Genomic DNA, 27,988 nt, shown 5'->3' with positions numbered 1-27,988 from the left:
TGCACTGTACGGCTGCTGTAAAACAACACATTTCATGACATATGTCAGTGATAATAAACCTGATTCTGATTCACATGTACCGAAGTACAGTGAAAAACTTTGTTTTGCATGCCATCCATACAGATCATTTCATCACTCAGTACATCGAGGTAGTACAAGGGAAAATAATAACAGAATACAGAATAAAGTGTTACAGTGTACAGACAAAGTGCAGTGCAGGCAGACAATAAGGCCATAACGAGGTAGATTCTGAGGTCAAGAGCCCATCTTATCATACAAGAGGTCCATTCAAGAGTCTTATAACAGTGGGATAGAAGCTGTGCTTGAGCCTGCTGGTACATGCTCTCAGGCATTTGTATCTTCTGCTGGATGGGAGGGGTGGGAGAAGACAGAATGCCCGCGCTGGGTGGCATCTTTGATTATGTTGGCTGCTTTGTCGAGGCAGTGAGATCACCGCCATGTTCACAGCTCTCACCTCCCAAGCCCAAGAAGCCCCTCACTCAAATCTGCCTAAACATCCAAAACCATTCTGACAAACCATGCCATTCAAGCCTCTACAAAGCCCTTACAGACCCTGCCTCATGCAGGCTTCCTAGCAATGACCCACCAGGGACATATCTCCCACACCATCACTGACATTGTCCCCCCCCACAGCTACCTAGGTCCATTTCCAGACCTCACTGTTCCCCTAGCAATGCCCATGCCTACTCACTCAAAGCCCAAAGTCACGGCCAAATTCAATTTCCTTTCACACCCAAATCCCTCTAGGAAACCTAAAAGCCCCTACAGACACCTCCCACAGTGCCCCAACAGATTCCCCAAAGCACCCCCACAGATTCACCCCTAGGCGCACCTCTTCAAGCTCCTACAGAACCTCCCAGATACACTCCCTGTACATAAAACACCACCTTCAAGACTCCTTCCTGGCCTCGAAAGACTTTTTGAAAAGCAAAAAAAAAACAGCAAATGCTGGAAATCTGCAATAAGAACAGAAAGTGCTGGAATTCTCAAAACATCAGGCAGCATCTGGAGAGAAAAGAACAAGATTAATGTTTCACATCAATAAAAATACTGTCTGATGTTGCCTGACCTGCTGAGTGCTTCCAGTGTTTCTCTGTTCCTTTTTCCCATTTGCCCTCCTCGTTCGACAGGTCTCTTCAAGTCACAATTACCCACTGCCACTTGTGTTCTATGTTTTTTCAGGTGTCTGCTGAGGCCAACACAAGAGCCACAGAGTCTGCCATGGGTGGAGATCAGAATCAGATTTATCACTATAGTGATATGTCATGAAACTTGTGTTTTGTGGGCAGCAGTACAGTGCAAGACATTAAAATCCATAAATTACAAAAATAAAAAAATGCAAAAAAGGGAATAATGAGCTAGTGTTCGTGGGTTCATGGATCGTTCAGAAATCTGACAGCAGGAGGGGAAGAAGCTGTTCCTGAATCTATGGACAGGTGATGCTTGATCAGATGGTGAGTGGTTTAAGCATTTACGTTCCTTTTGTTGTTTCCACATATTTGTATCAGCGAGACCAAAGTGCTCAATACCATCTTGGATGCTTCTCCTAAAGTATGAGTGCTCCTTGGGTTGGTGCTTTATGTACCGAGAGCGTATCTGGGAGGTTCTGTAGAGGTGCGCCTAGGGGACCATCTGTGGAGAAAATGTACCTCGTGTTGATGAGGTACATTTTCCCAAGGAGGATTTGAGAGGATTCTTGAAGTAATCTCTCCTGGAAGAACACTTGGTTTTGTGAGTCCTGAAAATGGCTAGTGGTGCTCCTGCTGTTTCCTTCCTTTTGCTTGGAGGTCTGCCTGCACTGCGCTTTCTCTGTAACTGTTGGTACTACCTTCTGCACTCTTTTTATTACCTCGATGTAATTATGTACGGCACAATCTGTCTGGATGGTAGGCAAACAAAAGTTTTTCACTGTATCTCAGTGCATGTTGACAATATACCAATGCCACGTGTATTGTGCTTCCTGATGGATGAACACCACACTGTCACCCTTAGGAGGACTTCTTCAGTCACTGGGAGATTGGCAGTCAGGAGGCTCCGTTGTAATTACTGCAATCACAGTCCTCTCCTTTCTTGAAGATATTCACTATTATTTGGGATCTTCTGGTATTTTCTCCTCTTTCCAGAGAAAGGAACTGAGATCATGGATTCGTATCAGGGTAATTCCACCAGCATGCATTAGCTCTTCGGCAGGGATTTCATCAAGTCTAGCTGCCTTGTTTAACCAGATAGGAATCTTGATCAGCATGGACCAGTTGGGCTGAAGGGCCTGTTTCATGCTGTATAAACTCTATGACTCATTGCCAGGTCTGGGTCATGCTGAGATGCAGTCAAGGATACTCACTTTGACAGATCATGGTCTTCATTCAGGATCTTCAGCAAGCTCTGTCCTTGATAAGCTCACCTCCAGCCCTGACCTCAGTGCTCCATGGGTGCTTGGGCCAGCGATGGCCTTTAACAGCACTGAAGAATTCATGCATGTCTTGCTTATAAGAATAGAAGTAGGAGGCCATTTGGCCCGTCATGCCTGCTCCACCATTCACTGAGATCATGACTGATCGGTACCCAGTGCCACTTTCTTGCACAAACTCCAATATCCCAATTCCCTTAATAGCAAAATCTATCAAACAGTCTCAAGAACCAAATCTCCACGGATCCCAAAAGATCCAATCCACTCTGGGTGATGAAGTTTCTTCTCATCTCAGTCCTCAATTGCTGACCCCTTAATTTTGGGCTGTGATCTTTGGCTCTAGACACCCCATGCATGGGAAATATAATTGATGCACCGACCCTGCCAAGTTGCTGGAACAATTTTACATATTTCAAATAAGATCACCTCATTATTCTAAACTAATTGGTGGATAGGACCAGTATGCTTAATCTCTCCTCATAGGAATCAATCTGGTGACCCTTCATTGCACTTCTATCGCAGATTTATCCTTTCTTAAGTGGAGAGACCACGGTATTCCAGGTGCAGTCTCACCACAGCCCTGTATAATTACAGTAAAGTGTCTTTACACTTGAACTCGAATCCTCTTGCAGTGAAGGTCAACATTCTATTTGTTTTCCTAATTGCTTGCTGAACCTCATGTTATCTCTCAGTAATTTGTACAAGGTCACCCAGGTCCCTCTGAACACCTACACCGTTCAATCTCTCACCATTCAAGATATACTCCAATTTTCTACTAAAATGGATTGACATATTTTTCCATGATATTTCATTTCCTATATCCTCACCCATTCCCTTAGCACATCTATATCCACTTGAAGCCTTCTTCCATCCTCCTTACACTTACATTGCCACTCAGCATGTTATAATAATCAGCAAACTTGGCTGTGTTACATCTGATTCCCTCATTCAAATCATTGATATAGATTATGAACAGCTGGTCCAAGTACTGATCCCTGCACACCCCATTAGTTATAACGTCCCAACTCAGAAATGATCCATCCATTCCTGCTCTTTGTTTTCCGTCCATTACCCAATCCACATCACTATATTACCTTCAATTCCATGTGCTCTAATTTTGTTTAATAACTGTTCTGTGGCACCTTATCAAAGGCATCTGAACTGTTGGCAAAGGACATTGGCCTTCATCCATCACTCTATAATCTGTTTTATCTGCCTGAGGTAACACTACTTCAATGTACTCTGATTTGTTTAGGTTTTCTTCTGTCTAGGGTTTAATGCAAATAGTACAGGACCAGGTTTGCAATAGGAATAGTCTGGCATTTGGTCTGATGTGTATAAGCCTGCTGCCCTATCATACCTGTATACAAATCCTTAAACATATCTTCATATTGCTTCATACACTTCTGTTAAATGTGGTTATAATGTATTCACATCAAATACACCTTTTAAATCCATCCTCAATCATTCAATCACCACCTGGCAAATCTTTGTTCACAGAATCAGTAGCCTTGCTTCTAGACATCCCATTGTCCTAACCTCCTCAGGTCACAGCAGTTTTGCTGCACTTCCCTCAGCTTCTGGTCACAAGTATCCCTTCCCACCATGGGACAGTATACAGTATTTCAACATTCATGTTGATGTCCTCATTGCTCATTTTTAGTTTTGAATTCACATTTTATAATTCACTAGTTTGTATTTTCATTTTCTAGCATCTGGGTATGACGGACAAGGGCAACATTTATTGCCTGTCATGAATTGCCCACCACCCCCCGCGGCTCTGCCATTTCAGAAACAGGCAAGAGTCACGTATTGGCCAGACAGGTAACACTGGTAGATTTCATGCTCTGAAGGGCATTTATGAACCTGACGTGTTTTTACAATTCAATATTTTTGTAGTCATTGTTACTAATGATTAGTTTTTTTTAAATTTCAGATTAGTAACTGAAGTCAAGCTCCACAGGTACCCTGATGAGATTGAAGTTCAGTCTCTGGTTTGTTTGTCCAGACCTCTTGAATACTATCCCAGTAACCTAACCATCATTTTACCAGAGGCAGATATGCAATTGAAGACATTCTCCTTGCTTTGTTCATCCTTCTCAATGTTATGTAAATCCTTTCTTTTACACTATCATTGTTTCTCTTTGGGATTAATTGTGAGGCTCAGATTAACTCTACCAGTGCCATCAGGGAGCACTGATTTGTTATAACACTCTTGGTCCTCCAGTCCAACGCTCCCTGGTCCTCCATACATCTGGTTTCCTCTTTCCCCAGTCCTCCACCTCCCTTCATCAGTCACCCATTTCCTACCTTCCTCCAGCCCTTTTCACCTCCTTCCCTACTTATGCACCTCCCCCTTTCCCTCACAGGCCTCCTCCCTTCCACTCCACACCCCCTTTACCCTACTCAACATACCCTCCCTCCAGTCCTTCCTTCCTCCTCCAACTTTTCTCCCCTCCCTGACCCTCTCCCAGCAACCCCCCATATCCACCTTCCCTAACCCACTCCCCTCCACCATCTCCTCCCTAGTCTTCTGCCCTCCCTTCCTTACCCACTCCTTCCTCCTCTGGTCTCCCTCACCACCTCCGTCTCTCCCCCGGACTCATCCCCTCCCTCTGTGCCTCTCCTTCCCCCTTACTCCTTTCCTTTCTCATTCCTTCCCTCCCTCACTCTTCCCTCCCCCCTACTTCCCCTTGTATCTCCCCTTTCCCCTACCACTCTTTCCCTCACCCCTTCTTTCTCTGCCTACCATCCTTCCCTCACATCACCTCACCTTTTCCCTCACCACCTCTCTCAATTGCTTCCACTCATTCCTTCCCTCCATCCCTGACTCCATCCTGCACACCTACCCTCACACCCTTTCCCTCTCTCAGCTCCTTGTCCTCCTCTCTCCTGCCCACCATCAACCCTATCTCCCTCCCTCACTCTCTCACCCACGCCTTCTCTGCTTCACTGTCCCATCCCCTCACCACTCTCCCTCCCTCAACCCTTCCCCTTTCTCACCCCTCCTCCTCTTTCTCTTCCTCCTTCTTTCACCCCTTCCTCCTACCTACTCTCAACCCTCCCTCTTACTCCTCACCCCTCCCTTCCTTGCTCAACATCTCCCTCGTCCCTTTCTTCCACACCTGCTCCCAGCCTCAGCCCCTCACTCACCTTTCCCTCATTTTGTTCCTCCTACCTGCCCTCACCCCATCGCTCTCCCTCACTTGCCCCTGTACCTCCCTCACCTCCTCTGTCCCTCTCCCTGTCCTCCTCCCTTCCCCAAAACAACGTTCCACTTTCCTCCTCCTCTCTCCTCTACCTCATTCAACCCACACCCTCATTCTCTCTCCCTTCATCAGCTCCCTCCCTCACATGATGCCCCTTCTCTCACACTATCTTTTTCTTGCCCCCTCTCACTTTCCTCACTCCCTCCTTCACCACCTCCCTCAGCTCTCCCTATCTCCCCAACTTTCCCTCCCTTAGACATTGTCCCCTCTGTCACACAACCTCTCTCTCTCCCTCACTTTTCCCTCCCTGTCCTTTCCATCGCTCCCATTACCACCTCCTCTTTCTGTCTCGCTATTATTACCTGGCCTCCTTCCCACACCCTTTTCCTCCCTCAAACTGTCCCACCATCCCCCTCCTTCTCCCTTCCTCAATTACCCTCCCTCCCTACATCCCACTCCCTCCTTCATCCTCTCCCCCTCCTTCAGCCTCTCCTCTCCCTCCCTCTCCATCCCCCTCCCTCCCCTGCATGTCTCCCTTTCCCCCATTCCTCTCCATTTCCCCATCTCCCTCCCTCTCCCTCCTCCGTTTCCCTCCTCCCACCACCAATCACCCTCTGTACTTCATCTCTCCCTTACCTTCTCCCTATCCCCTCCATCTCCTTCCTCCCTCTTCTCCCTTTCCCTCCACCACCCTCCCTCTGACCATCTCCCTCTCCCTCCATCATCCTCCTCCCTCTTCTCCCTCCTCCTCCTCCACCCTCCATCCCTTCTCCCTTTTCTCCATGTCTCTCCTCCTCCCTCCCCCTGAACCTCCCACCCTTCCTCCTCCATCCCTCCCTCCACCATCACCCTCCCTCCTCCTCTGACCATCTCCCTCTCCCTCATCCTCCTCCTCCCTCTTCTCCCTCCTCCTCCTCCTCCACCCTCCATCCCTTCTCCTCCCACTTCTCTTCCTCCCTTTTCTCCCTCCTTCTCCTCCCTCCGTCCCTCCTCCTCCCTCCCCCCATGAACCTCCCACCCTCTATCTCCTCCTCCATCCCTCCCTCCACCATCACCCTCCCTCCTCCCTCTGACCGTCCAAAATGGCGCCCCCGGCCCAGCCGCCCCTCAGCGACCTTCCCCCGTCCGTCTCCCCGCACTGCCAAGGACGCGCTGCCTGCGGCCCGGCGCACGTTGCCGGGGCCGGAGCCGGAGCAGCTGCCAGGGCCTCGGCCCCCCCGCCGGCCAACAATCCGCGGGCTGGCAGGCCCGGGCCGGCGTGGAAAGGCGCCTGCGCGCCGCCGCTGCCAGCCTCGCCCGGGCCGCGCTGCCGCCTGGGAGTTGTGGTGCCAGTCGCCCTCGGCCAATGGCAGCGCGGCGCCCGAGCGCGGCGCCAGGACTACAGGTCCCAGCAGGCAGCGCGCGGGGGCAGCGGGCAGTGCCCGGCGGTCGTTGTAGTTCGGTGCGGCCGGTGCGGGGCTGCGCTGCCAGCCGCCGACGTTCCCTTCCCAACGAAAATGTGAGAGGATATCTTAACGAATTCCCCCCTGGTTGGTTTTGGTCAAAGGAAAGGCTGGGTAGTGCCCCCCTGCAGCTGGTGAGGGGAGGGTGAGGATGAGGAACCAGATGTGGGGCGCACCCACCTTCCGCAAGCTGCCCGACCGACGGATCCGCAAAGCCCGCTTCAAGGACCGGGACCTGCGCGTGCTCATCGACTCGGTCTCATGGAGCGGCGCAGCGACATCTTCGGCGAGGGCGGCCAGCCGCCCACCATGCAGAGCCGCCGGCAGGCCTGGCTCTTCGTTATGGAGAAGGTCAACGCCGTGTCAGGCACCCGCCGCACCTGGGAGGAGGTGCGCAAGAAGGTGCACGACCTGAAGAAGAGCACCAAGGTAAGGTGTGGGGCCAGCGGGGCAAGTCATTGCCCCAAGTTGTGCGAGACTACCACGAGATGTATCGCCAAGAGGTCATGTTGAAGTTGATTGTCATGGGCATGCATACGCAGGGTGTAAATGCCATTAACATTGGCATCTTGCAAACTTCTACAGATGTACTGTTGAAAATATCCTGACTGGTTCTATCACTGTCTGGCACGGCAATTCGAATGTGCAGGAGCATAAGAAGCTGCAGAGGGAAGTGGACTCTGCCCAATACATCACGGGCACATCCCTCGCCACCATCAGCAGTATCTACAGGAGGCGCTGACTGAAGAAGGCAACATCCATCATCAAAGATCCCCACCATCCGGGCTGTGCCATCTTCTCGCAGCTACCATATGGCAGGAGGTACAGAAGCCTGATGTCCCACACAAGAATCAGGTTTATTATCACTGACATATGTTGTGAAATGTGTTGTTTTGCGGCAGAAGTACAGTGCAAGACATAAAAATTACAAAAATTACTATAAGTTACAAAGATAAATAAATAGTGCAAAAGAGGAATAATGAGGACGTGTTCATGGACCTTTCAGAAATCTTATGGTGGAGGGGAAGAAGCTGTTCCTGAAATGTTGAGTGTGGGTCTTCAGGCTCCTGTACCTCCTCCTCGATGGTAGTAACATGAAGAGGCATGCCCCAGGTGGTGAGGGTCCTTAATGATGGATGCTGCCTTCTTGAGGCACCACCTCTTGAAGATGTCCTCGGTGGTGGGGAGAGTTGTGCCTGTGATGGAGCTGGCTGAGTCTACAATCCTCTGCAGTCTCTTTCGATCCTGCACATTGAAGCCTCCATACCAGGCAGTTATACAACCAGTCAGAATGCTATCCACCGTATATCTGTAGAAATTTGCAAGGGTCTTTGGTGACATACCAAATCTCCTCAAACTCCTAATGAAATAGAGCTGCTGGCACGCCTTCTTCATGATTGCATCAATGTGTTGGGCCCAAGATAGATCCTCTGAGATGTTGACGCCCAGGAACTTGAATCTGCTCACCCTTTCCACAGCAGGTCTGTCAATGAGGACTGGTGTGTATTCTCCCGACTTCCCCTTCCTGAAGTCCACAATCAGTTCCTTGGTCTTGCTGATGTTGAGTGACCAGGTTCAAGAACAGCTTCCTCCTTCAACCATTTGGTTCTTGAACTAACCTGCACAATCCTAATCACTACCTCAGTATAGCAACACTATGACTTCTTTGCACTAGAACAAACATATAATTTTTGTATAATTTAGTGTAATTTATGCATAATTTATGTTTTTCTTCTGAATGTTGTTCCTCTGACCCTATGTTTCCTGTGATGCTGCTGCAAGTAAGTTTTTCATTGCACCTGTGCACACATGTGACTATGAGAATAAGACTTAAGATATAGGAGCAGAATTAGGCCATTTGGCCCATTGAGTCTGCTCCGCCATTCAATCATGGCTGATTTTTTTCATCCCCACTCTCCCGCCTTCTCCCCTTTACCCCCTTACCAATCAAGAACCTATCAATCTCTGCTTTAAATACACGCTGTGACTTGACCTCCACAGCCCTCTGTGGCAACGAATTCCACAGATGCACCATCCTCGACAATAAACTCGACTTCGACTTGTCTTTGACCTAAATTAACATATTATACATAACTTTCATGAAAAATTAAACAAAAAGAAACATAACAACATTGGTGCAAGTTGAGGGAAATATAGTCTGAGGTAGAGTTAGGGTTTTTCAGGTTGTTTCAAGAACCTCCTAGCAGTGGGAAGAAGCTGTTGTTGAATCTTATCGTGTTGGTCTTCAGCCTGTCTGTACCTCCTGCCTGATGGCAGCAACAAGAAGAGAGCATGGCCTGGATGGTGGTGTCACCTTCCTGAGACATTGGCTCTTGTAGATTGTGGGGAGAAAAGAGCTGGTCATTGACTTCAGAAAAGGGGGCAGTGTACATGTACCTGTCCACATCAATGGTGCTGAGGTTAAGAGGGTTGAGAGCTTCAAGTTCCTGGGAGTGAACATCACCAACGGCCTGTCCTGGTCAAATCACGTAGATGCCACAGCCAAGAAAGCTCACCAGCGCCTCTACTTCCTCAGGAGGCTAAAGAAATTCGTTTTGTCCCCTTTGACACTCACCAACTTTTATCAATGCACCATAGAAAGCATCCTATCTGGATGTATCACGGCTTGGTATGGCAACTGCTCTGCCCAGGACCGCAAGAAACTGCAGAGAGTTGTAGACACAGCCCAGTGCATCACGGACACCAGCCTCCCCTCCTTGAACTCTTGTCTTTACCTCTCGTTGTCTTGGTGAAGCAGCCAGCATAATCAAAGACCCCACCCACCTGGGTCATTCTCTCTTCTCTCCTCTTCCATCAGGTAGAAGATACAGGAGCCTGAGGACACTGTGATAAGACTATTGAATGGTTCCCTTATACGATGAGATGGACTATGACCTCACGATCTACCTTGTTGTGACTTTGCACCTTATTGCACTGCACTTTCTCTGTAGCTGTGACACTTTGTACTGTTATTGTTTTTACCTGTACTACATCAATGCACTCTGTACTAACCCAATGTAACTACACTGTAATGAATTGACCCGTACGATTGGTATGCAAGACAAGTTTTTCACTGCACCTCGGTGCAAGTGACAATAGTAAACCAATACCAATACCAATACCCATGATGAAACCGGCTAAGTCCACATCTCTTGGTGTCTTGGGATTCCTGGTGCCTTGAGGACAAGCAGTTGGGCAAGGACAGCAAGTAATCAGGAATGGGTATGGAGTGTAAAACTGGTGATGCTTTGATACAACTTTACAGGGTGCTGGTGAGGTTGCACTTGGAGTACTGTGTTTGGACCTCATACTTAAGGTGAATGAGTTGTCCATCTGATCTTCCATTGGAGGCAATTCTAAGAAGGTTCTCCATACTAATTCCTGAGGTGAGGAGGTTGACAAATGATGAGTGGTTATGCTCATTGGAGTTCAGCTGAATGAGAGATGGTCTTATTGAAACAGTTAATCCCTGATATTGGACAGGACATGGATAGGAAAGGTTTAGAGGGATATGGGTCAAACAGAGGCAAATGGGATTAGCTTAGATGGGCATCTTGGTCAGCATTGGATAATTTGGGCCGAAGGGCCTGTTTCCATGCTGTATGACTCTATGATATCTAGAACTAGGGCACATAGAATAAGGGGCACTGCAATCCCAGGGAATCTGGTTGTCCAGGCAAATTGACTCAGAGTGGGCATGGCTGTCTAGACAGTAGAGCCATTCAAGGTGGGTAGAGCCATCCCATCGGGTGAGGAATAGTCACCTGTTTGGGTGGGGCCGTGCTGCTGGGCATGTGGAGCACTCTGAGTCGGTTTGATATGGCCGGTCAGCTGGGCGAGGTGGGGCAGTGGACATATCTAGGTGGGCTGAAGCAGGGAGTTGGTTTACCGGGCTCCCTAGTCTACCCACAGACCACCTTTATTTGTCACCAATCAGCTCTGCAACATCTCCAAGGTTTTGCTTCCTCACTTCCTCTGCTCCAGAGGTTGCAAGGAGTTACACAGCTTGCATACTCTGCTTGGATATAACCCGGAGGTTTCAACACCTGTCTTCCAACCGCCCCACCCAGTGCCTTGTGCCCTTTTAATCCTTTTGATATATATAGTTAATGAAAAAGAATGAAAGATACCCACAAGACTATGTAGAATGTACATCAAAGATCCCGTGCACTCCCTCCCATAACACGTGCTTCCTCATTCTCCTTCATCTAGCCCCTAATTTCCATATTTGCCTTTCTTCTTACAACATTTGGCTCCTTGAGTCTATGCTGGGTCTCAGTGCAATCCCATTCCCTACTACTTCTCCCCATGACCCATTTCCTTCACATTTCCTTCATTGCCACAGATTCTACCACTTACCAACACACTACGGGCCAATTAATCTACTAATCTGCCTGCCTTTGAGATGTGAGAAGAAACCAGAACTCTCAGGGGGAATTCACAGGGAGGACATGCAAACTTGACACAGACAGCACCGGAGGTCAGGACTGAACCCATATCACTGGAACTGTGAGGCAGCGGCTCTACCAGCTGCATCACTGTGCTGCCCACTCGCCCTGACCTTCCATGCCCTGCTCCCTCCTATGCTTGCTTTGGTTTTTCTCTATGGTTAATTGCAGCTATGATTTCCTCCTGAATTTCTCACAGAAGTATCCTAGAGGTTGTCTCTTATTTCCAGGAGACTTCAGGTCAATTCTAAGTTTGATATTCTTTATAAAAAACACACACCAAAACTTTATTGATGACACAGGTGTGTTGGCAGAAATATAGCCGTGATCTTCATGATGCCCATTGTGTGTTGGAACTGCAGAAGTGCATTTCTGGAGTGAAAGTTACTCTATTCTCATCTCCTCTGCTTTTATCTTCACAGGAGAAACTCGCATATAACAGAAGATCGCGCCAAATCTCAGTGGGAGGACGGCCGGACATCAAAACCTTGACCGAGTTTGAGAACGACATGATCGCTCTTTTTGGGAAGGAAACCTTTGAGGGCCTTGACCCTGTGGACCTGGGTGTCACGTCTAGGCTCAGCGGTGAGTGTGTATGTTTGCTGATGGTGTCAGGAGTGAGTCCATATGCATTGACTTTGCATGTTCTTCTGCTGTTGGAAACTGGAGTGGATGAGAGCCTCTGTACTCACACCTTGCCTTCTGTATCTCTCCACAGACCAAGGGGAAACAAGTGGATCATCCACCATAGCTGTAAAACAGCACCACTCACCTAAGTACCAAGTGTCCCCATCCCACCCTGAAGCAGGCACCAGTACAGATACACCCACTGGAGGAGATGGTAGTGTTGAGGATGAGGAGGAACTGGGTGAGTCACTGAACATTAGTGAGGGAGGGCGACCAATACTGGTAGATGATGAGAGGTCTTCTTTCGAAGGCTGGAGACCCCCAGTGCTGGGCCCACCAATAGAGGCAGATGTAGATACAGATCTCAGTGGGCCTGCCTTCAAACGGAGGCTGTTGGAGCACGAGTTCAGTGTGGAGCAGTCGCTTGCCTCCATTCACACAACTGTGGAAGATGGCATGCTTATGCTGGACCAACGGTTGTGTGCACTGCAGTCTGCCATCGAGCAGTTGTCGACACCAGTGGCTTCTGCAGTGGAAACTTCCCTTACACAGGCCTTGGAAACAGTCGGGTCCTCGCTCATGAATGCCCACACTGCTGCTATAGAGGTTTTAGGCTCCAAACTCCAAGAAGCTGTTAAGGCAGGCTTCATCTCACTTGGAGAACGTTTGCAGGCAACCATGGCAGAGGGGTTCCAAGGTCTCATAGAAGCTCAGTGCTCTATGATTACACAGATTATAGGTCAGCGTGAAAAGATGGCGTCCACCAGTGGAGTAGGGCAGGCTCGTCCAGCAGGTGGTCATTCGAGTAAAGGTTCACTGCCGATGAAGCACCCTCCTCAGGCGACTGGAGGTGCAGCCTCTGAAAGGTTAGAGTCCAGAGCGACTCAACACCAGAGACCGCTGGCACTGATGCAGGTCCATCAGGGTTAGCTGCAGATACAAGTAGCAGGACTTCTGTATTCTACGCAGCTTCAGAGTTGGTTGTAGGTGCCAACGTGCAGAAACACTGGGGAATCAGCACTGTGTACTAATGCTTCTTCCTGTCTCCGTCTCCCAGCCACACCCTGCCCCAGTCCCGGTGCTGAACCTGTCACGGTGGGAGTTCGCTGGTACAGCATTCAGCTCAGAAGCAGCCAGCACATGCTCTGCTCAGTTTGGTGTGTTTGAAAATGTGCATTTATTTTAAAGTTAGAATGGTTAAACTCCCAGTGAAGAGAGCAAATGCTGGCTGTTGGGGTGACCTGCTCCACCGCCAGGTGAGTGAGAACAGGATGGACAGTGGCAGTACAACAGGCAGGTGAGGGGAAGATGGCAGATCGGTACCTGGGTGGGTGCAGGAAATAGATCACTGTGATGCAGGTGAGTGGGCAGAGGTAGAATGGTGCAGGATAACACGCCAGTGACTCACCCTTCTGCAGTTCCCTTTATTAATTCAGATGTTTTTATATAGGGTGTATTGCTGCTGGGTTTGGGCTGTTTGAATCTGGTGGTCTGGAAAGGGTACAATGTTGATTGGTGAAGCATCACTTAAAGCTTCTGTCTGATATTCTTGCTGTGTAGGAGTTAATCTATTCAATTAGCGAATGTGGGAATATTTTATGGGTGCTTTAAGTGTTTGTGTTTTGAATTTTGAAGCCTGGAAATGTTCCCCTCAGCTTGGAATGCTCATTAGCATGCCTTTCCACACAGCCAGATTGACCAGCTTCACACTGATCAACGTGCCCTCCCCTTCCCTCCGCTCCCATCCCTCCCCAGCACTGTAAAAACGATATTAAATTAGAACATGGATTGAACTGTCAGTAAGTGTGCTGCTTCTAGAGAGTCCCACAAACTGTATGCTTGGGAAGGGAAGTGGTTTCTATTTGGGAACAGTTAAGTAGGAACATCAGGGAGGCAGTTACACGTTACTGTGCCCTGTATCCGCAGTTTGAGGTTGCCTCACAGCCGCCCTTCTTTGGCAAACCTTAAATTACACAGTGGTAGGTAGCACGCACGAACATGGCAGAGGACATGCACGGCACACGCCAAGGAGAAATGTGGGAGTGGAGACACGAGGCATGTACACTGCTCTGTTAAATAAATGGAATTTACTTTTACTGGAGCTTTCAGTCTTTCCTTCTTTCATTACATGAACCCAGAGGGACTTTCCCAGAAGCAAACCTGAAAGGGAACATGTACTCGCCTCTAGAAAAATCACTAAGGAACTAATTGAATAGAATGGAAATACATGGAGTTTACAGCACTAAAAAGGCCATTCAGTCCAGCTGATCTATGCTGGAGTCAATGCTATACACAAGTCTCCTTGCAACCTTTCTTTATCAAATCCTTTCAAAACATTCTTTTTTCTTCTGTGCCATGTATTTATCTAGCTTCACCTTAGACACAGCCAGGCTATTCATCTCATCTACAACTTGCAGTAAATTCCAAATCCTCACAAAAATGGATAAGGAGGTTTCTCTGGAATTCCCTATTGGCTTTATTAGTATTGGATTTATCTCTAAAGATATTTGGTATTTCCTGTAAATGGAAACTTGGTGTCTACAACGTTTAACCCTTCCATAATTGTGAAAACCTCTCTGGTCACTCCCTCCTCTCTTCTGAGGAAAAGAGCCCCTGGCTGCTCAATGTTCTCTGATGGGAACAGTAGGCTGCCAGATCTGGTACGTCATCCATGTAAGACTTCTGTGAGACCTTACTCAGTACTGCCACTCCCTCTCGCTGACACGGAGACCGAACTGTCTACAGTATGGTTCTGTACAAGCTTAACAACTTTTCTCTGTTCTTCTATTCTCTAGAACTGAACTTTCAAGATCTTTTCCTCCAGAAGTATACCTCAGTGTGTTTGCTTTGTTTTTTGTATTGTTAGCCTGAATTAAATTGGTAAATTGGTTTATTATTGTCACTCATACCACAGTGAAAAACCTTGTGTTGCATGCCATCCGTACAGATCATTTCATCACATCAGTACATCGAGGTAGTACAAGAGAAAACAATAACAGACTGCAGAATGAAGTGTTACAGTTACAGAGAAAGTGCAGTGCAGCCAGACAATACGGTGCAAGGCCATAATGAGGTAGATTGTGAGGTCAAGAGTCCATCCTTATTGTCCCAGGGAACTGTTCAATAGTTTTGTAACAGCGGGATAGAAGCTGTCCTTGAGCCTGGTGGTACGTGCTTTCAGGCTTCCGTATCTTCTGTCCGATGGGAGGGGGAAGAACTGCTCCAGATTCATGAATCTTTACAGTGAATTCCTTTGTTCCTCTGCCCCAATTTCTTTGGACTAATTGGTATTGGTATTGGTTTATTATTGTCATGTGTACCGAGGTACAGTGAAAAGCTTGTCTTACAAACTGATTGTACAGGTCAATTCATTACACAGTGCAGTTACATTTAGTCAGTACAGAGTACATTGATGTAGTACAGGTAAAAACAATGACAGTACAGAGTAAAGTGTCACAGCTACAGAGAAAGTGCAGCGCAATAAGGTGCGAGGTCACAACAAGGTAGATCGTGAGGTCATAGTCCATCTCATTGTATAAGGGAACCGTTCAATAGTCTTATTGAAAGGAGCTCTCAAATTAATTCCTCTTAACCCATCTCTTTCCCATTGCTCTTCATTTTACCTTGGTACAACTTTTCATTTATTCATTTTTTAGATGTGGGTGTCTTTGGCAAGGCCAGCATTTGTTGCCCACCACTAACTGAGAAGGTGGTGCTGAGCTACATTCACAGACTCTTGCTGTTCTTGACATAATGGTTATGATACAACTGAGTGGCTCGTTGGGCCATTTCAGAGAGCAGAATCCACCACAGTGCTGGAGACCAGAAGCCACACAGGCCAGACCAGGTAAGGACTTTAGCGAACCAGGTGGGTTTTTACAATTCAGTATCTTTTATGGTCCAAGGCTTGCTTTCCAGATTATTGTTAACTGAAATTAAATTCCACAGCTGCCATGGCAGGATTTGAACTTGGGTCTCACTGAGTCCAGACCTCTGGATTGCTGGTCCACTAAATTGTCCTCGCTGTTTACAATTTAAATGAGGGCCCCGCTGCCCACTTCTGCAGCAGACTGCCTTCCCGAGGCTAAGTTAAGGTACCAAGGCAACCAGCATTCCCCTTCACCGTCATCTCGAACTCCTGTCAGCATTCTTCACACCAAGCCTTGGGATGGGGTTGAAGGGAATTACGGCAACAAACACTCTGCTGGAGGAACTCAGTGGGTCGAGCAGCATCTGTGGGAGGAAAGGAACTGTCGATGTTTCAGGTCAAAACCCTGCATCAGAATCCTGCTCCGGATTCCAGCATCTGCAGTCTCTTGTGTCTCTACTGTAGGGAATTAAAATCTCCATCTCATTATGGTATGGAAAGAAGGGAATACAGGCTCTGCTGTGGGGTAACAGAGTGGTTGGATCCAAGGCTACATCTGGGTCAGAGTCCTGAGCCAGTACCTTGGAAACAAAAGGAACATCTCATCTCTAGAACATGCAACACCAGTGTATGATACTTATGTGATTAAATTGCTGTGGCCGTTTGGAGGATTTCAAAGCGCAGGGAGATCAGATGAGGCAGGGAGGTGCTGAGGTGAGTCAATGACTTGCCATGTGTTTACCTGTATTAGTTACTTTGAAAGTGAAAGAGATAGATGAAACATACATCACGTTGAAGTAAGTGTGTGGCCCTGAGTAAGATGGTCAAATTGTCAGAGGGATTTTTCTCTGGATGAACTCAATCCAGAGGTTTGTGGACATTATGCATATAACATCTGTCAAGCAGTTGAAGGTTAAAGGGACACATACGATGTATTATCTGAAAGAATAAATTAAATCGGTGTAATGCCTTACATATCTCTGAAGCTTCCCAAAGAATGTCATGGATTGCCAGGGGATATAAATATAAACTAGTTACCAATAAATCCAATAAGGAATTCAGGTGAAACTTCTTTACCCAAAGAGCATTGAGAATATGAACCATTTTAGCACAAGGTGTGGTTGAGGGGAAAAGCAAAGATGCATTTAAGAGAGTTGGTAAACTTATGATGGAGAAAGGATCAGAAGGAAAGGCTGACAGGGTGGGAGGAAGCTTATTTGTAAAATAAGCCCTAATGTTAGGTTTCTGTGCTGTATATGTTATGTTATTTGAAGTCCAATTGCATGTACACAGCACAGACAGTGAGTTGGTTTTGATAGTGTTGGTTGCAGGAGGAATGGGAGCCAGAATGTTAGAATGATAGGATTGTTTTGACCCAGGAGGCCATTCGGCCCATTGACTTATGAGGCCAATCAGACCATTGCATCTCAACAAAGCAATCCATCAGTCCTATTTCCCCTTCCTTATTTCCCTGTAGCCCTGGCATCTTCTCTCTCAGCTGCCTATCAACTCTCCTTTGATTATTTACCACTTGCCTACACTAAAGGTTAATTTACAGTGGCCTGTTAACCTACCAGCATGTCTTTGGGATGTGGGAGGAAAGTGTAGCACTTGGGGGAAGCCCACGCAATCACAGAGAAAACATGGAAACTCCACACAGACAGCAACGGAGGTCAGGATTGAACCCAGATCGCTGGAGCTGAGAGAGGAAGCAGCACTACCTGCTGCACCACTGTGCCACCCCCACCCACCCACCCCACCGCCCCCTGATGTCAGTGCAGGTCCTGGTAGAGCAGTCCGGTGAGTCCCTTTCTCTTTCTAGCCCCGCAAACTCATTTCCCTCAAGCACCTTTTCTAATTTCCTTCAGCAAAGGATACCAGGAAAATGCCTAAATCTATTTACAAAGGTGCCAGTACTTCCGTTGTTTATATATCCACCCTACTGGGCAAGTGAAACCCCAGTTTAACAAAGCACCCCAGGAGTAGCCACCTCTGACTTCTGTACTCCAGCCTTCATTCCACAGCCTCCTTTCTGTCCTTGGCCCCGTCTCTATATCCTCCTTTAGCCCTACACCACTTCGTTGTGATCTCCTTTCAGGCCAAGGTATAAGTGCCATGTTAAGCACAATATTTCTGTCATAAAGCCAATGAGCATGACATTGGCTACTTCAGAGAAGCAAGAATATTTATAAAATGTAAGTGTCCATTTCAGGGACAAAAATGAACGCATCCTGACATCACAGGGAGGGAATAACGCACAAGTGTTGGAGGAACTCAGCGGGTCAGGCAGCATCTATGGAGAGAAATAAACTGTCGATGTTTCGGGCCGAGACCCTTCATCAGGACTGGAAAGGAAGAGGGCAGAAGCCAGGATAAGAAGGTGGGGGGAGGGGGAGGAGTACATGCAGGCAGGTGATAGGTGAGTCCAGGTGAGAGGTGGAAGGTAGGAGAGTGGGGGAAGGGGAGATGTAAGAAGCTGAGAGTGATTGGTAGAAGAGGCAAAGGGCTGAAGAAGAAGGAATCCAATAAGAGAGGGCAGCAGACCATGGAATAAAGGGAAGGAGGTGGGCAATAGATGGGCAGGTCATGAGGGTGGGGGAAGGGGATGGGTAGGTCATGAGGGTGTTGGGGGGATTAGAGGAGGAGGTTACAGGAATGAGGGAAGACATGAGAGAAAGAATAGAAGGGAGGGGTAACCAGAAGTTAGAGAATTGATGTTCAGGAGACTACCAAAGTGGAATATGAGCTGTTGTTCCTCCAAACTACGTCTGGCCTCAGCGTGGCAGTAGAGGAGGCCATGTTGGAGAAATTGATGTTGAGGCCATCAGGGAGCGATGATCTCTGATCTGACTCTTATCTTCAACTAATATCTAAAACACCGATAATTTGTTTGTTTATTTCATGGAGGTCATAGAGCTCTACAGCACAGAACCAGACCCATCAGCCCATCTAGTCTACGTTGTCCCACCCTACCTGCACCTGGACCATTGCCCTCCATACCTCCCTCATCCATGCAACCTATCCAAACCTCTTTTAAATGTTACAATAGAACCCGCATCCAACCACTTCCGGCTGGCAGCTCGTTCCACACTCGCACCACCCTCTGAGTGAAGAAGTTCCCCCTCAGATTCCCCTTAAATATTTCACCTTTCACCCTAAACCTGTGACCTCTAGTTCTAGTCTCACCCAACCTGAGGGGAAAAAGCCTGCATGCATTCATCCTATCTATACCCCTCATAACTTTGTATACCTCTATAAGATCTCCCCTCATTCCCTGCGCTCCAGGGAATAAAGTCCAAACCTATTCAACCTTTCCCTATAACTCAAGTCCCGGCAACATCTGTGTAAATTTTCCCTGCACTCTTTCAAGCTTATTGATATCTTCCACTGCTGTTTCTGAACCAAACAGGCATAGTGATTCCAGTATTACTGTAGTGGCTGCAAGTGCTTTGGGATGTCCTGAAGCTGTGAAGAGGACTAAGTAATGCAAATCTTTCTTTCCCCCATTAGCCAGTATCTCAGCTACATCCAGGAGCATTGTTGATCCAAGGTAAACTTAACCCATGTTCCTTAAGCAGAACTACTTTATGGATCAGATGGAAAGTTAGGTGCAGTGAAAGCAGATGGAATTTAATCGCAATAAATGCAAGGTTTTGCATTTTGGGATTTCAAATGGGGTAGGACATATACAGCAAATAGTAGGGCACTGAGGAAAATTGATGAACAGAGAGTCCTTTGGGTTCAAGTCCATCTCTCCCTGAAAGTGCCAACATAGGTGGATAGGATAGTGAAAAGGCATATGGTATGTCAAGGCATAGAATAATAAAATTGAGACATTATATTGCAACTTTACAAAGCATTGGTTAGCCTGCACTTGGAGTTTTGTGTGCAGTTCTAGTCACCACACTACAGGAAGGATGTGATTGCACTGGAGAGAGTGCAGAAGAGAATCACCAGGATGTTGCCTGGATTGGAGGACTTCAGTTGTGGGAGAGGTTGGATAAGCTGGGGCTTGTTTTCCCTGGAGCGAAGGAGGCTGAGGGGAGGCATAGATTGGGTAGATTGTTCTTCCCATCAACCAACAGGAGAGCATAATTTTAAGTTGAGAGGAAAGAGTTTTAAAGGGGATCTAAGGGGAAAGCTTTTTTACAGAGAAGTAGTTGATATCTGGAACTCGCTGACAGAGGAGGTGGTGGACTCAGACACAGTCCATTATGTTTGAGAGGCATTTTAGCCAGGAACTTGAATAAGCAAGGCACAGAAGGATAAGGTCCTAATGGAGGCACATCTGATTGATGTAGAAGGGTAAAAAAGCTGGCATGGACAGAATGGGCTGAAGGGCCCGTTACTGTGCTGTAGGACTCACGGCTCTACAATTCTGAGAAGTAGAAGGAGATTCCGAAGAAGGTGATTGAGCAGAAACAAGATGTGTCCTTACCTGCTCCCAGGAGGGAGCTTACTAAATACTGGTAAAGTATATAAATGGGATTCAGGAACCCACTGGAAAAGAGAAGGATTTGCAGGGCCAAGTGAATTACTGAGATGTCAAGAGGAACGTTGGAATGTGAGTATCGTCAACTGCATCTTTCTCACTGGCTACTCACTAAAGCTAAGATAGATTATTTACATGCTTGATGCCTCAGTTTGATGCTGAGCTGACATTCCAACCCTTTATCCTCTCCTCTCTGTTCCTGTCACAGCTCATCTGCTCAAGCTCCAACCAGGCCTTGGTCATAGAACATAGAACAGTACAGCACAGGAACAGGCCCTTCGGCCCATCATGTCTGTGCTGACCCATGACACTAATTTAAACTGCACATCTTCTGCACGTGGTCTAGATTCCTCCATTCCCTGCCTGTTTAGATTTCTTTCCAAATACCTCTTAAAAGTTGCTATCGTATCTGCTTCCACCTCTTCCCCTGGCAGTACTTTCGAGGCACTCACCACTCTCTGTGTGAAAGAACTTGCCTCCTAAATCTCCTTTGAACTTTCCCCCTCTCACCTTAAAGCTATGCCCTCGTCACCTCTAGACTTGGATATTACACACAGTTCAGGCCAGCTCTTGCCTTGCACACTTAGCAAGTTTGAACCATTCCAAAATTGTACTACCTGTTTCCTAACTCTTTGTTTTGTTCCCCCTCACCCCATTTTCAGTGAACCTCACATTAACTTCTTCTCAAGTGGTTCCTCAGTTCAGAAATTCCCATCATTTCATATTGTTCCATGGTCTTGCCCTACACCACTTGCAACATGGATCTCTTACACATCAGCGTTTGTTTGTCCCAATATCAGTATTGGTATGGTTTGTCATTGTCACATGTACAGAGATACAGTGCAAAGCTTGTGTTTTGTGTGCCTTCCAGATCAGCCATACATAATCACATCTAAGTTTTAAAAAGAAATCAGAATACAGAATATAGTGTTGCAGCTACAGAGAAAGTACAGTGCAGGTACAACTAAAGTGCAGGGGCCACAACAAGGTAGATAGAGAGATCAAGAGTCTGATAACTGGGATAGAAGCTGTCCTTGAGTCTGGTGGCTCTTGTTCTCAGGCTTTTGTATCTTCTGCCTGACGGGAGAGGGGAGAAAGAGAGAATGACCAGGATGTCTTTGATTATGTTGCCTGCTTTCCTGAGGCAGCGGAAGTGTAGACTAAGTCAACGGAGGGGAGATTGGCTTGCGTGATGGACTGGCAGCTGTGCCTCCAACTGCTGAATCCTGAGGCTTTAGAACAAGTCCAAGGAGATGTGTGACCAACCTAAGTCCAACTCTCTCTTAAGGGAGAAAGACCAGGTTGCATACTTCTATATGCGAGAAAGCAGAGAAATTGATCTCTTGCAGCGTTAATGTGGTGGGACAACAATCAAAGTTGTCATCCTTCCATTGCACCAGCAAGGTTCAATTCATTCTTTAGGGCACACTGTGATATCAATGGCAAATGTGATTTACTACAGCCCTCAAGGTTGATGCTGTGGTACTAAAACCTCGTTATAATAAAAACAGGAAATGCCAGAAGCACTCAGCAGGTCAGACAGCATCTGTGGAAAGAGCAGCAGAGCTAACGTTTCAGGTTGGAGATTCTTCATCAGATCCTTCTTCTGGTGAAGGACCTTCGACCTGAAATGTTAACTCTTTTTCACTCTCCAAAGATGCTGCTTGAACTGCTGAGTTTCCACTATTTTGTGTTTTTATTTTAGATTTCCAGCATGATGTTCAGGAAACCTGCTGTCCAATGACGTGCACTCCCAGATGAATGTGGTCCAAGTTCTGCAAAGCTGAAAAAGAGACTTTGCATTGGGAATGACATCATCTTATGTGATCCAGAGGCAGAATTCAACAGGAAGTGAAGTGGCCAATCAAGTTTCCCGATTGGGTGTGATGTGACCTGGGGAAATAGTCACAAACACGATTTAGTCTGGGTTAAATCAATTTTCATCATGGTTGAAAGAAAGAGTGTTATGTGATCCAATTGTAGGCACCAACATTCTCAGGACACATTACATTGTGTAGGAATGAAATTTATAAAAAAGGTATTAGTGAGCCTGTGTTGAAATGTTATTATTATTGAATAGATAGATGTTGGAGAACTTTAAATAAATGTTAAGGTTAAAAATATCCTGTCATACCCCTTGATATATCTTGCTGTTCTTTGCGATCTTCATGTTTGTCTGGGCTCTCTGGTCTCTAGTCCTTGCTCACTAACTCTCCTGGATCTTAGAGTGGTTTTACCGTCTCTGGACAGATGGGGCTCTGGTTTAATGCCTCTTTTGAAAGATTGCTTCCAACAATACTGAACTCCTTCATTCCAACATTCTTTTAAAATGTATCCATTCATGAGATGCGGACATCACTGGTAAAGCGCCCATTTACTTTTCTCTGGATAACCCTGGGCTGGGTGGTTTCAGATCGCAGTTGAGATTCAACCACTGCAGGGTCTAGGGTCTGCAGTCACATCAAGGTCAGACTTGGGTAAGGACAGCAGATTTCGTTTCCTGAAGGACATTAACGAACAAATGATCATCGTAACAATTCAGATTTATTCAGTGCCTAGGTCAATGCCAGGTATTATGCCTGACTTCATTCTTTCTCAGAATCAGAATCAGGTTTAGTATCACTGACTTAGATGTCATGAAATTTGTTGTTTTGAGCAGCAGTACAATGCGAAGACATAAAATTACTATAGATTACAGAAATAAGTAAGTAATGCAAAAAAAAAGGTAGTGTTCTTGGGCTCATGGACCGTTCAGAAATCTGATGGCGGAGGGGAAGAAGCTGTTCCTGAATCGTTGAGTGTGGGTCTTCAGGCTCCTGTACCTCCTCCCTGATGGTAATAACAAGAAGAGGGCATGTCCCGGGTGGTGAGGGTCCTTAGTGATGGATGCTGCCTTCTTTGAGGTGCTGCCTCTTGAAGATGCCCTCAGCGTTGTGAGGGGTTATTCCCCTGATGGAGCTGACTGAGTCTACAACCCTCTGCAGCCTCTTGCAATGGAGCCTCCATACTAGGCTGTGATGTAACCAGTCAGAATGCTCTCCACCATACATCTATAGAAGTTTGTAAGAGTCTTTGGTGACATACCGAATCTCCTCAAACGCCTAACAAAGTAGAGCTGCTGGCGTGATTGCAACAATGTGCTGGGCCCAAGATAGATCCCCCGAGATGTTGACACCCAGGACCTTGAAGCTGATCACCCTTTCCACCGCTGACCCTCAATGGGATTGGTGTATGTTTCCTGACTTCCCTTCCTGAAGTCCACAATCAATGCCTTGGTCTTGGTGACATTGAGTGCGAGGTTGTTGTTGCGGCACCACTTGACCAGCTGATATCTCACACTCCTGAACACTTCCTCGTCACCATCTGAGATTCTACCAACAACAGTGGTGTCATTGGCAAATTTGTAGATGGCGTTTGAGCCAATTTCAACATAATATTTATGGTGGAAATAAGCAGCTTGTTAGGCTTTCTTGGAAGGTATCAACCACACTGGTGGGTCAGTCACATACAGGCCAGATCGGGTAAGGAGAGCAGATTTCCTTCCCTAGAGGACATCAGTGAACCAGGTGGGTTGTTATGAAAGTCCAAATGTTCCCCGTCATTACTGAAGCCATCAGTTTATTTATTTGTAATTATTTGAATAGAAATTTCCAACTGTCAGTGTGGGAGTCAGACTTGTGTCTCCTAATCAATAAAGCATCTGCATACGAACAGACGAATCAGGAGAAGGGGGAGGCCACTCGGCCCCTCAAACCTTCTCCCCCATTCGATAAGATCATGGCTGACCTGACCGTAACCTCAACCTGTGCTAAACATTTCTCCCCTTTATCAAAAGTCTGCCCACCTTAAGAATATTCGAAGTCTCTGCTTCTGCTGCTCCTTAAGAAAGAAGTTCCAAAAAGTCATAGTCCTCTGAGAGAAAAATGTTTGCTTCAAATTTGTCTTAAATGGATGAGTCATAGAGCCATGGAGTCATACAGCACAGAAACAGCCCTTTGGCCCACCCCGTCCATGCTGACCCTTTTGCCCATGTACACCAATCCCATTTGCCTGCATTAGAACCGTATCCCTTTTCTCTTGCCTGTTTCTCTGTCTGTCTAAATGCCTCTTAAACATAAGTGATTGTACCTGACTCCACCACCTCCTCTGGCAGCAAGGTCCAGATATCAACCACTCTCTGTGTAAAGATCTTGCCCTTCAGATCCCCTTTAAACCTCCTTCCTTTCATCTTGAACCTATGTCCTCTTGTTTTTGAAAACCCTACCATGGGAAAAAGATTTTGACTATCCACCTTATCTATGCCTCTCGTAATCTTATATCCTTCTGTTGGGTCACCCCTCAGCCTCCTTCACTCCAGGGAAAACAAGCCAAACTATCCAATCTCACCCCATTATTAAAGTCTTCCAATCCAGACTCCTTATTTTGACATTGTGATCCCTAGTTCTAGATTCTCCCACAAAGGAAACATCCTCTCCACATCCACCCTGTCAAGAGTCCCGCAGGATCCTTTTTGTTTCAATTAAGACATCTCTTGCTCTTCTGAACTACCAGTCTGGTAACTACTTACTACCAGACCCAGCAAAACATAGATTATATGTTCAATTCTATAGAGAGAGGCTGATCTCAACGGTTTTTAATCATGATTCCAATTCACATCCAGGTGTTCATCCCAGCTCCTTTGTATGGGCAGTTATTTGACTCACTGCTCCTCTGAGTAAAATCTTTCTTATTTTGCTCTGCTTTGCCCAATTTTGTGCTGACATCCTCCAGTTTGTGAAGACAGTTGTAACCAAATTATCCGTGTGCACCTGTGTTGAAATTGAAGCTCCTGGAACTCATTGTTTCCCCAGACCTTGAAACAATGCAATGTCTTACCTCATTCAGTCATGTCTTCATAGAATTTGCGGGCTATTAAAGTCCAAACTCAGTCCTATTTAATCACTACCTCGAAATAAAAATGATACAGAGGCACTGGGGAAGCTGCAAAATAAGATTTACAAGAACGACAGTAGATCTGAGAGACTATAACTATCAGGAATTGCCAGAATGAATGTGGTTCTTTTTTTCAGAAGAGAGAAAGTGATGTCTAACCTGACAGATATCTTTAAGATTATGAAGGGTTTGATAGAGTGAACATTGAGAAGATGTTTCCACTTGTAAGGGAGACCAAAACCAAAGGCTGTAAATATAAGATAGTTGTTAATACATCCGTCAGAGAATTCAGGAGAAACTTATTTACTGAGGAGAGAGTTAGAATGTGGACATGCTCCCATGGAAGTGGTTGATGAGAAATGTATAAATACATTTAAGCAAAATCTATATCAGACACATGTGGAAGAGAAGAATAGAATGGTGTGTTAACAGGATGTGATGAACTAGGTAGGAGTGGCTTCTTTCGAGCTGACATTGATCTAGATATTTGCGTTTCGCAGCTTGTTTCTAAGTTGCAAACTTATATTATTTTCATTTCTGATGTGTGGGTTCTCCTAATTTATATTTCTTGAAATGTGTATTTTTCAAATTAGGATTCTGAAAACCCTTGATCAGGGTATGTGGCATTGTGGTTAGGTAACTGGGCCAACACCCAAAGACCATTGATGCAGACAATGCAGAGCATGAGACAGAGATGTGAGTCCAAATCCCACCATGATAGCAGGGAAAGTTAAATTCAAGTAACTAAATAAAATCTGGAATTAATATGTAGCTAGTCTCAGTAAAGCTAAGGATGAAACTGCAGGATCGTTGTAAAAGCTATCAGGTTCAATAATATTCTCGGGGGAAGGATATATGCCATCTAATCCTGGACTAACATACATATCAAAATCAAAGTTGAGTTTATTGTCATATGCACAAGTACATGTGTGCACAGGTGCAATGAAAAACTTACTTGCAGCAGCAGCTCAGGCACATAGCATCAGATTCTAGAGCCACAATACTATGACCAACTCCAAACTGCCTTCACTTCGGGGGTAGATAGGGATGGACAATAAATAGAAACAGGGAAAATATGAGCAGGGGTCAGCCATTCGGCCCTGGGGGCATGCTCTACTGTACGTGGCTGATCACTCTGGTCCCACCTTCTCTCATATTCCTTGATCCCTTTAGCATTAAAAAAATTAACCTACATCTAGAATATTTTTAATGACTTGGTCTCCACTGCCTTCTGCAGGCAGAGAAGTCCTCATGTTCACTACCCCCTTGGTGAAAAAAGTTCTCCTGTTCAAGTCGTCCAGTTTATTGCCGTGTGCACAAGTACGGCAAGCTACAGGTACAATGAGAAACTTGCCTGCAGCAGCATCACGTCAGTACAGGCAACACACAACATAAATTATATATAAATTATACAAGACAGTGAACAGAAAAATAAAGTGTACAAAACAAGACATTAGCCCAAAAAATCCACAATCGGAGACAAGTCCCTGGCAGTGCAAGAGGTGGTGCGTAGTGTTCCGTTGCTGAGGTAGGGTTAGGGTTGTGCAGGTCAGTTCAAGAACTTGATGGTTGTAGGAAAGTAGCTTTTCCTGAGCTTGATGATGTGGGGCTTCTGTGCCTCCTGCCTGATGGTAGCAGTGAGAAAAGGGCTTGAAATGGCACCCCCCCCCCCATATCCCAAGGCTGTGATTCCTGGATCTGGACTCCTCAACATCCTCCCTGCATCTAACCTATCAGAATTTTGTAGGTTTCTATAGGATTCTCATACCTCTGAACACCAGAGGGTGAAGCTAACCCAGTCTCTCCACATACATCAGTCTTGCTTTCCCAAGAATCTGTTCAGTAAACCTTCCTTGCACTCCCCCCAGGGCAAGGTCATCCTTCTTCAGATAAGGAAACCAAACCTGCACTCACAACTCCGGCAGGGATCTCCCGAAGGCCCTCAACAAGACAACCATGCTCCTGTATTCAGATCCTCTGGCAGTGAAGGCCAACATGCCATTTGCCTTTCTAACTGCTGGCTGCACCTGGACGCTTGCTCTCAGTGACTGATTGGACAAAGTCTTGTTACACCTCCCCTTTTCTCAATCTATCATCATTCAGATAACAATTTATCTCTGTCCTTTGAACCAACTGAACAGCCTCATATTTATCCATGTCACACTGCATCTGCTGTGCATTGCCCACTCACCTAATGACTAAATCATGTTGGAACCTCCTTGCGCCCTCCTGGCAGCCCACAACCCCTAGCTTTGTACCATCTGCAAACCTGGGGATGTCATATTTTGTTCTTTTGCCTAAATTATTGATGTATACTGTGACCAGCCGGGGCCCATGAACTGATCCCTATGGCATCCCCTAGTCACCCAGTAAAAGACTAGTTCTCACTCTCTGTTTCCTGTCTGTCAACCAGTTCTCAACCCACGTCAGTGTGTTGCCTCAAATACCATGTGCTTGCACACTAACCTCTTATGTGGCAGCTGAGCAAAAGACTTCTTAAAGTCCAATTGTATCACATCCATTGGCTCTCCCTTACCTGTTC

The 27,988-nt window shown here is 46.4% G+C and overlaps 1 protein-coding gene across 3 annotated transcripts; it reads left to right on the top strand.

Annotated features, from left to right (window-relative positions):
• Positions 1-7,079: 7,079 nt before the first annotated feature.
• On the top strand, positions 7,080-22,563 carry LOC127576746 (myb-related transcription factor, partner of profilin-like). Of its 3 annotated transcripts, XR_007957283.1 has the most exons (5): positions 7,080-7,508; positions 11,950-12,112; positions 12,246-12,395; positions 15,811-16,001; positions 22,220-22,563. XR_007957283.1 is itself a non-coding variant. In XM_052027458.1 (4 exons), exons 1-4 carry the CDS (start codon positions 7,341-7,343, stop codon positions 22,273-22,275), a joined length of 537 nt encoding a protein of 178 aa, XP_051883418.1. In that variant the 5' UTR covers positions 7,082-7,340; the 3' UTR covers positions 22,276-22,563. The 3 variants fall into 3 exon arrangements, 2 of the variants coding, with proteins under 2 accessions (XP_051883417.1, XP_051883418.1); XM_052027458.1 differs by lacking the exon at positions 15,811-16,001 and having other exon boundaries at positions 7,082-7,508; XM_052027457.1 differs by lacking the exons at positions 15,811-16,001; positions 22,220-22,563 and having other exon boundaries at positions 7,081-7,508; positions 12,246-14,250.
• The last annotated feature ends 5,425 nt before the right edge of the window (positions 22,564-27,988 follow it).

Source organism: Pristis pectinata, chromosome 12 (genome assembly GCF_009764475.1).
Source record: "Pristis pectinata isolate sPriPec2 chromosome 12, sPriPec2.1.pri, whole genome shotgun sequence".
In the NCBI taxonomy this organism is placed as follows: Eukaryota; Metazoa; Chordata; class Chondrichthyes; order Rhinopristiformes; family Pristidae; genus Pristis; species Pristis pectinata.
Note: the sequence above shows the minus strand (reverse complement) of the source record. Positions and strands in the feature narration are given on the sequence as shown.

Excerpts from the sequence above, each read along its gene's own strand:
- LOC127576746 (XM_052027457.1), top strand. The coding sequence starts at position 7,341 with ATGGAGCGGCGCAGCGACATCTTCGGCGAGGGCGGCCAGCCGCCCACC. Across the intron at positions 7,509-11,949 it reads ACCTGAAGAAGAGCACCAAG|GAGAAACTCGCATATAACAG; the intron begins GTAAGGTGTGGG and ends TTATCTTCACAG. Across the intron at positions 12,113-12,245 it reads TGTCACGTCTAGGCTCAGCG|ACCAAGGGGAAACAAGTGGA; the intron begins GTGAGTGTGTAT and ends ATCTCTCCACAG.